At 39.8% G+C, this 9,627-nt stretch overlaps 1 protein-coding gene across 2 annotated transcripts in view; it reads left to right on the forward strand.

Annotated features, from left to right (window-relative positions):
* tmem196 (transmembrane protein 196) overlaps positions 1 to 6,641 on the forward strand; it is a 59,278-nt gene extending 52,637 nt beyond the window's left edge. Inside the window, exon 5 of one of the 2 annotated variants that reach the window (XM_043689780.2) lies at positions 5,471 to 6,641. Coding sequence is in view for 1 of the 2 variants with exons in the window: in XM_043689776.2 (XP_043545711.1) it covers positions 5,471 to 5,539 (69 nt within the window). In the remaining variant the exon portion in view is untranslated. The remainder of the gene's footprint in view (positions 1 to 5,470) is intronic. The other variant, XM_043689776.2, reaches the window with a different exon arrangement.
* The last annotated feature ends 2,986 nt before the right edge of the window (positions 6,642 to 9,627 follow it).

Here is a 9,627-nt window from a genome sequence, read left to right on the forward strand (position 1 = left end):
CTTCTGGAGCAGGCTCAGAAAAGGATGCTCTGAGCACGAACCTCTTACATTGGCAGGCCAACAGATATGCCAAGCCATTCCCATTTCATTGAATAACGCCTCCAACCTATGCTCACTCTGTTGACCCTGACATGTTAATTCATTCCTCAGGAAACCAGGAGTGAACTGTTAAAGACATAATAATGGGTGAGGTCTATAATTATGTTGCATTTTGAAAATATTTACCCATTAGCTCCACAGCATTTTCATACTTAACTCCCAACTTAAGACACTTGAAGCTGGAAGAGTGCAGAATCATGATGAGTTTCCAACATTGTGCCACTACTCACAATCCAACTTGTATTCCTTAACAGTTAGTTCTGAATCTTATTTTTGACTTTACTCCGTTATTACATCTGTTGAGGTTTTCTTGAATCAATCTGCAGCACAGTGGCGAAAAGCTGAGGTAGATACCCCAAGGAATGGTTTCCAGCAATCGGATTTGAAAAGGTTCTTCCAATTGCTTTTTCTTAATTCACCAAACTGTTCCTAATTATTGATTTTCTGAGTCATTGTAATGGAATAGGAAATTGGAGGCACGTGTAATGAGGATAACACAGTATTTGTGTGGGAGTTTAATCTTCATGTAGATTGGGTAAACCAAATTTACAGTGACAGTGTAGAGCAAGACTTCATGGATTATAAAGAGAACCATTTTTGAGGTCACCATGTTAAAGAACAGGCTAAGAAATAGGCTATTTCATATCCAAAAAATGCTCAACAAGCTCAGCAGATCTGACAGCATCATGAAGAGAGAAACAGAATTAATATTTCTGAAAAAGAGTTGTATTCAGCTTGAAATTTAACCCTGATGGAACTACACCTGGTGAGTTTCACCAGAATTGTCTGCTTTAATTTTAGATTTCCAGCATCTGCAGTACTTTATTTTCGATCTAGTATTGTGCATTGAAAAACATCTCATTAGTACTGTTATATTAAAGGGGCCTCTATGGAAGAGAAATCATAATATTGATTGAATTTAAAGTTTAAAGGTTATTTAGTTAAATCAGAAAGCAAAGTTTTAAATATAAATAAACTACATAGCTATGAAGGTTATGTTGTTTGCAGTAGATTGTGAAACTCCAGTAAAAGAAATGTATTGACAGACAAGCAGTGGCTAACAGTTAGAACTCCAAATACGTAATTAGCAACAAATATATATTGTTTGGAGACACAAAAACGCAACAGAAGAAAAAAAGCTTCATTGTGTCTAACAAGATAAGTTAACCACAGAGTTAGATCAAGTGATTAGCCTTATAATGTTGCCAAAAAGAGTAGTGTGCCTGAGAAATAGGAGAACTTAAATATTCAGCAAAGGAGGACCAATAACATGATAAGGAAGAAGAGAAGAGAATATCAGCATAGACTACAAGTGACAAAAAATTGTAAGCTTTTCTATCACAATGGAACTACTCAGATTAGTGAAAGTAAAAGTGGGACCAATAGAGGTAAAGAGAGGTGAAATGATGTGAGGAATAAGGAGGTATTATTAAATACTTTGTAACTGTCTTCATGGTAGAGACATAAAAGCATTATGAGAAACCAGGAATTTAGCAAGAATGCAACACTCAAATAAATCACTATATGTAATGAAATAGGACAGAAAATAATTAAAGGAACAATATGGGGACAAATGCCTTGGACGTGACAACCTATATGCTTGGCTTTCAAATTAGATAATTTCTGCGATAGTGGATACATTGGTTTTGATATTTCAGAATTCTTAAGTTTTCAGAACAGTGGCTAGGGATTGGAATGTGACAAAAATAATCTTGCCTTTTAAGGAACAGAAAAATTGTGAGCTATACTGTAGTAAGCAAAATGCTAGAACGCAAAAATAGGTGTGTTGTAAAACACCTGGAAAATCGTACAAAGAAGGATTTACGCAGATTTATGAAAGGCAAATTATATTTGGCAAATTAGTTTGTTTTATGATAATGACCAATAACAGATATATAATAATTTTGAAAAGCATTTGATAGGGGTGTCACACAAGACATTATCAGGATCATATGAGATTAGAGTAATTTAAGCATTGAATGGGGATTGGAAAATGGGCAGAAAAAAATGTTAGTTATAAACAGGACTGTTTACAATTGCGAGACTGTAAATAACAAAGTACCACACTGATCAGCACTTGGGTCTCAGTTATTGACAATCTATAATAATGTCTTAGATGAGAGGACGGAGTGTAATATATCTAATTTTGCTGTCAATATAAATTTATGTGTGAAAGTAAATGGCAGGGAAGATACAAAGGCTGTAAAGGAATTACAGACAGGTTGGCTGAAGGGGCATACATGTGACAGATGTGGCCAGGGAGAGCTTTAAAAAAAAAAGTCCTTTTGGATGATAAAAGATTGCAAAATGCTTACATTCAGCGTTGACCCATTCTTGTACAAAAATCACAGAAAGCTAGCATACAAGTAGAGTAAGCAATTAGGAAAACCATTTCATCCACTCTCTTCCCTGCTTTGCACAGTCCTTTCATCACCTCACTAAATTCCTCTCCCACTTCACTCATTCTATTTGTCTCTTTTTACTGATTGAGGATGATCTGCCATGGTCATAATGAATGGTGGTGCAGGCTCGAAGGGCAGAATGGCCTACTCCTGCACCTATTGTCTATTGTCTTCACTCACTAATTATAATTGGGGTAATTGTGTTTATCTACTATTTTCAGACTTCATTCATGCACTAAATAGAGTTTTCAAAGGTAGAGTCTTACCTCTTATATGTCTGTTTGAATAGCACCATTTTTAATGCAGGTAGCTGCCTCAGATGTTGTTGACAGTGACATCATGGGCATTGACTCTGGATGTGCAGGATATGGTCTTTCAAACGTGTATTAACAATGAATGCTGAATGAAACAGTGGTGTATGAAGTTAGGAAATGTAACCTTATGTTTAACTCCAAACAAGCATAAGATGGATGAAGAATTGGCGCCAGGATTATCATTCACCAATTGACTTTCTGAATTATAACAGCATGTTGTTTTGGACACCTCTGTAGGTAAGGATGCACTCACCCTGGAGAAATTGAATTGTCCCATGAGAAGAGATTGAGTAGACTAAGTGATGTTAGGTACATTGAGAAGGATGAGTGATGATCTGGTTGAAACGTAGAAATATCCGTAAGAGGTTTGATAGGGTCGATGGTTTCCCTGGATGAGAAATCCAAAACACAGGGTCACAGCCTCAGAATAAGACATTGATGAATTGACACTGAGGTTAAGAGACATCCTTTTACTTAGAAAGTTCCAAATCTTTGCAGTTAACTCTGCCATAGAGCTGTGGGTGCTTGGACACTGAGTATGTGAGGCCAGTAAAATTTGGGGGTTTGAGGGACTTATGAGAAATGGAGATAGTGTGAGAAGATGGGGTTTTATGCACGGCTTGAGGCACGAAATGGTGTGGCAGTGAGGAAGTCCATCACACCCTCCCAATGACCAGGTGCTGTGTCTTACCAGTGCCGACGTGAGGAAAACCCTTTGCAAAGTCAACCCATGTAATGCTGCTGGACCAATTAACACCTGACAGAGTGCTCAGAGGATGCTCTGACGTACTAGCGGATGTTCTCATGGACATCTTCAACATCTCCCTGAGCTGCACCATAGTTCCAACGTGCTTCAAGGCCGCTACCATTGTTCCCGTGCTGAAGAATTCTTCAGCGTCCTGTCTCAACGACTATTGCCCTGTTGTGCTTACGCCCATCATGATGAAGTGCTTTGAGAGGTTTTTGATGAGGCATATTAAGACCCTGCTGACCCCTCTCAATGGACACCCTGCAGTTTGTGTATCGATCCAACCGCTCAACAGATGATGCCATTTCCACCACCCTCCATCTGGCCCTCACCCACCTGGAGAAGGACACCTACATCAGATTACTGTGCATAGACCTCAGTTCTGCATTTAACCTGATCATTCCTCAGCATCTGATTGGAAAGCTGAGTCTGCTGGGCCTAAGTACCTCCTTTGTAACTGGATTCTGGACTTCCTGATTGGGAGACCTCAGTCAGTCTGGATTGGGAACAGCATCTCCAACACCATCACACTGAACATGGGAGGCCCCCAGGGCTGTGTGCTCAGTCCACTGCTGTTCACTCTGCTGACACACAACTGTGCAGCAATGCACAGCTTCAATCACATCATCAAGTGTGCTGATGATACGAATGGAGTGGGTTTCATCTGCATGAGCAATGAGTCAGCACACAGAGAGGAGGTGCAGTGGTTAACAACCTGTCTCTGAATGTGAACAAGATGAAAGAGATGGTTGTTGACTTCAGGAGGGCAAGGAGCAACCACTCTCCACTGGATATCAACGGCTCGCCCGTGGAGATCATGAAGAGCACCAAATTCCTTGATGTACACCTGGCAGCATATCTCACCTGGACCCTCAACACCAGTTCCATAGCCAAGAAAGCCCAGCAGCATCTCTACTTTCTGCGCAGGCTGAGGAAGCCCACCTCCCACCCCCCCATACACACCACATTCTACAGAGGGTTCATTGAGAGTACCCTGAGCTGCTGCATCACTGCCTGGTTCGGGAATTGTATCGTCTCGGCTTGTAAGACCCTACAACAGATAGTGAGGACAGCTGAGAAGATCATCGGGGTCTCTCTTCCCTCCATTACAGACATTTACACCACATGCTGCATCTAAAAGGCTAAAAGCATTGTGGAAGACCCCACACACCCCTCACTCAAACTCTTCTCCCTCCTGCTATCTGGCAGAAGATACAGGAGCATTCGGTTTCTCACGGCCAGGATGTGAACAGTTTTTTCCCCAAAGCCATCAGGCTCCTAAACACAGTATGATCGGACTTCAAATTGCTTCTAGAAAAATGTTTATTATTTATCATTCTTCTACTATACTGTAGCTTTCGTGTTTTGCATTCTTATGCACTTTATGCCGTGTACGATTGTATAGTTAGTGCTGTCCATGTAGCACCCTCGGTACTGGAGGAATGGTGTCTTGTTTTTACTGTATCAGTTGTATATGGTAGAAATGACAAATAAAAGCTACTTTACTAATGTAGAGAATCAGCTTCAATCCATTGAGTGATGGAACATGATTGAAAGACTAAACGGGTCTGATCTTTTAAAAAATACTCTCAATAACAATATTCTCAAGTCCTATTGTTTAGCACCAAACAGGTGAAAGTGCCTTTATGAATGACTTTTTTTGTTGAGTATCACAAAGAATCCATTTTCTTCCATCAGATCCTTGTGCATCAGACAAGTCATTCCCCCAACAAAAATAAATTCCTACAAGAAATTCATTTCCCAAATGTGTTCTTTTGTGATCATTGTGTTGCTGATTCAATTGCAAGTATAGAGGATTTTACATTCATCAATTCCTGCTTGCGTAAAAGGACACATGCCGATGGTGCAGTAACAGCAAATTAACCTCTTGATTTGTTATTTTTCAGGTGCAGGAGATTACAGATAACATAAGCAATGGAATACCACAAATTATGCAGAATGGCAGACCAACATGATGAAAAGAATACTTCACAGAAATAAAACTTTTACTGCAAGTTAACTCTGCATGACGAATGTGATATTTTTACATAGCCCATAATTATTAATACCAAAGTCTGGAGTTCAGGTTTCTGTAAGCAAACCACTACCAGGTGCCAGAAACAGCAGAGTGGCACTACAATCTCAAGGAAGCTTCAAAGAAATACTCAGCTCTGAGTTTACAAGAAGATTTAAAAGAGATTCAAGAGGTTCAGGTGTATCGCTTTAAGGAATGTTTTGTGAGAAATCAAAGGCTAGAATTTTAAGAAACATCACTCAACAGACTTTCCAAGAAGCATGCAAAAGAAGCTATTCAGCTTTCAAAGAAAGCACGAAAAGTTATTGATATTCAAAAGCAAATTTTCATGGAATGCCAACAATACTAAAACAAATTCAATCTCCAAGTTACTGTATCTATGCTAAATGCACTACTATATATATATACACTATGGGTGAAAGATGGACAATATAATGACTATTTGTTGTTGAATTCTATATTTAAAATTTATGAATCACTATTTTTCTATAAATGTTATTATGACTTCATAACAAATAACACAGTAAATAAGCATAGCTTCATCAGTCTGCACTTGGGTTTCTTAAACATATTTCTTCCTCTCCCACAGCAAAACATTTGTCCTGCCTTGATTGAGAAAAGTTAAAATAATGGTAATGAGGATATTATCATAGATGTAGGATTTGTTATGCCACAATATTTTCTCTTGTGACCTCAGTTTGCTGTTGTATGTAAACTGCTTTTGGTTGGGCACACATTATAATGTACTCTTGATGCAGATAATACTGAAAAATGATTTCTGATTGCAAATCTACAATGATTAAACATTTACTTTTGGCAAAAAGAACAGGAAGCAGTGGGACTAGTTTGAGAATAAAGTCTTTTACTCCAAATGCAATGAATAGCAGTGTAGTTTTAGTTTCTAGGAAGAGCTGGAAAAATATTTCCTCAACAATATGATGAATATTGGTACTGCATTCAAAATACCATCCATTAATCTTCTGATGAATATTAATAAATATTAGTACATTTATTAAAATATGTTGCTTGTTGTTTCAGTCAATAAATGCTCTGTCCGCCACAATCCAAAACTGGTAATTTCTTTGGAATTGCTCTCACTCAGCTGCTCTAAGTTTACATGCAGGATGTCAGAGAAAATTCCTGGCCCAAGAAATGTTTCAGGTTTCATAACTGGACTAAGCTGCATCACCTAACTTCAGCCAAGATAGGGATGGAAATACTACATTTAGTCTCTGGGTACCCTTAGACTAGGCTGGAATGGAAATCAGTTACAATTCCTGATACTGTTTGTCCAGTAACTACAAGTGGATAAAATACATTAATGAACATGGGTGAGGATGAGATCAAGATGACAGTAATGTCTTCCTACTAGACAAATGGTGTGCAATTGTCTGGTAATTGTCCCTGTCTATATTCATAGAGTCCTACAGCATGGAAACAGACACTTTTGTCATGCTGACCAGATATCTTAAATTGATCTAGTCCCATTTGCCAGCACTTGGCCCATATCCATCTAAACCCTTCCTACCCATTCAGGTGCCTTTTAAATGTTGTAATTGTACCAGCCTCCACCACTTCCTCTGGCAATTCATTTGATACATGCACCATACGCTGCATGAAAACATTGCCCCTCAAGTCCCTTTTAAATCTTTCCCCTTTCACTTTAAACCTATACCTTCTAGTTTTTGACTCCACTACCCTTGCTAAAAGACCATGGCTATCCATGCCCCTCGTGATTTTTTAAACCTCTGTAAGGTCGCCCCTAAGCCTCCAACATTCCAGAGAAAATCCCACAACTCAAAAATCAGTATAACTTAGCCTTGAATACATTGAATCCCCATTACTCTCTGGGGGAAAAGAAGTCCAAAGACCAACAACAAACTCCTCCTCATCTCTGATTTAACCTTTCAGTTTGATGCTGCGCCCTCGGAGTTGGAAATCGCCCCACAAGGGAAAACATCGACCATTTCAAGCCCCGTCAGAATTCTGTGTTTTAGCATGATCACCTCTCATTCTTCTAAACCTAACTTGAGATAGCAAAGTTGAGTAACCAGCAGCATAAAGGTTACTGACTGCATGCGCAGTAATAAAAACAGCGACTTTACGAAGAACAGGAGTCTGATTTAATTCACATGGACAAAGTAGCATCAGTGGGTCAATGAGTGGCATACATCAGCAAGGAAACACTTGGAACACTTGAAACAAGGAACTCCTCGTTGGTCAACACATCTTCAGTATTCTACAGAATGAGAGTCATTCAAACATCGAATGGTGTAGCAATAACACCATGAGCAGCACGGTGGCTCAATGGTTAGCACTGCTGCCAACAGTCCCAGGGGCCCAGGTTCAATTCCACCCTCGGGTGACTGTGTGGAGTTTGCACATTCTCCCCATGTCTCCGTGGGTTTCTTTTGGGTGCTCTGGCTTCCTCCCACAGTCCAAAGATGCGCGGGCTAGGTGAACTGGCCATTCTAAATTGCCTGTGGTGTTTCAGGGATGTGTAGTTTAGGTGCATTAGTCAGGGGAAATGTAAAGTAATAGGATAGGGGAGTGGGTCTGGGTGGGTTACTGTTTGGAGGATCGGTGTTGACTTGTTCGGCCAAATGGCCTATTTCCACACTGTAGGGATTCAAACTATAGACAGATTAACATCAGTGCTAGATAAGGTTTTAGAAACAATAATCCAGGGGAAAAAAGCCACTGACACTTAGAGGGGATTGAGTTAATTAAGGAGAGATAGCACGGATTTGTAAAAGGCAGATTGAGTTTTATTAATCTAATTTCATTTTTGGTGGAGAAAAAAACGTGTGAAGTGGGAGAAGGAATGGAGGAGGCAATGTAGATTTAGTGGCATTGTGCTAAGGAGTATGTTGGAACAGAGGGAGCTAGGGTTTCATGTGCATATATTTTTGATGTGGCATATGAGATCTTGGTCTTTACAAATAAAGGTATTAAGTACAAAAACGGGATCTTTATACGACTCTGGTTAGACCATAACTAGAATATTGTATACAATTCTGGTCACCACACTTTTGAAGGTGTAGAGAATCATTTCAGGGATAAAAGATTTTTGCTAGATTTTTGTTTAGAGAAATCAGGGTTTCTCTTTCGGAACAAAGAATATTGAAGGCAGATTTGATAGAGGTGTACAAGACTGACAAGTTCAAGTGAGATAGATGAAGAAAGGTTTTCCCATTGCAATGATGGATGACATAATTTTAAGGTTTGGTTAAGAAATAAAGGGAGGGTGAATGTGCGAAAGAATTTTTTATTTTTTACAAAGCTATTAGCAATGACCAGGAACTTGTTGCTTATGAGACTCGTGAAGATGGAGACCATTTGCTGAATTTTATTTGAAATTTGCTAAGTATCAATCTTGGAGAGTTAAATGGAGGTTTGTCTTCACAAGTCTCGTCAAATTTAGTCACACTATCTTCACAAACTCACTTTATCGCCTATGCACTGCACCTCTATGGCACCATACTTGTCCACAGACAGAAATTCTCTCCACTGATGGGATTGCCAAAGATTCCTGTGTTGGACAACACACATAAAACACAGTTTTGAACCAGAGTGAGGGAGGTCCAGAGCTGACTTGTGTGGTCCATGTCATTTTCCACACACATCAGACAAGAGAAAACTGGCACCCCTCTTTAAGACCAGTGGCCTGGAGGTTGGAATGGTACAGAGAAGGGCATATTCCTCCCACAGGACTAGCAGAGTAGATTGCAGCACCAGGCCCTGCCAGCCTGGTCTGAAGCTGTCACCCAGGTCAGTGAAGTCTCCACAGTCTGTGACATGCCTGCATCAATGACACTAATTGTTCTATCAGGATTAGTGCCTACTATTTTTCTCTGCTATCTCATACTACCTTGGTCACCACACAAACTTCCCATCAAGGCTTATGGTCGACCACTCTCACTATCATATGCAACATCTTCCTTAATTTGTTCTTACCACCCTAAATCCCCCTCACCCTAACCCTGCATGCCCCCTGCCCTGCCCATGCACTCACTTGAGTCACCTCAT

The sequence above is a fragment of the Chiloscyllium plagiosum genome, unplaced genomic scaffold, assembly GCF_037043375.1.
Source record: "Chiloscyllium plagiosum isolate Xiang-an unplaced genomic scaffold, Cpla_swu_hap1 HiC_scaffold_5, whole genome shotgun sequence".
NCBI lineage: Eukaryota > Metazoa > Chordata > Chondrichthyes > Orectolobiformes > Hemiscylliidae > Chiloscyllium > Chiloscyllium plagiosum.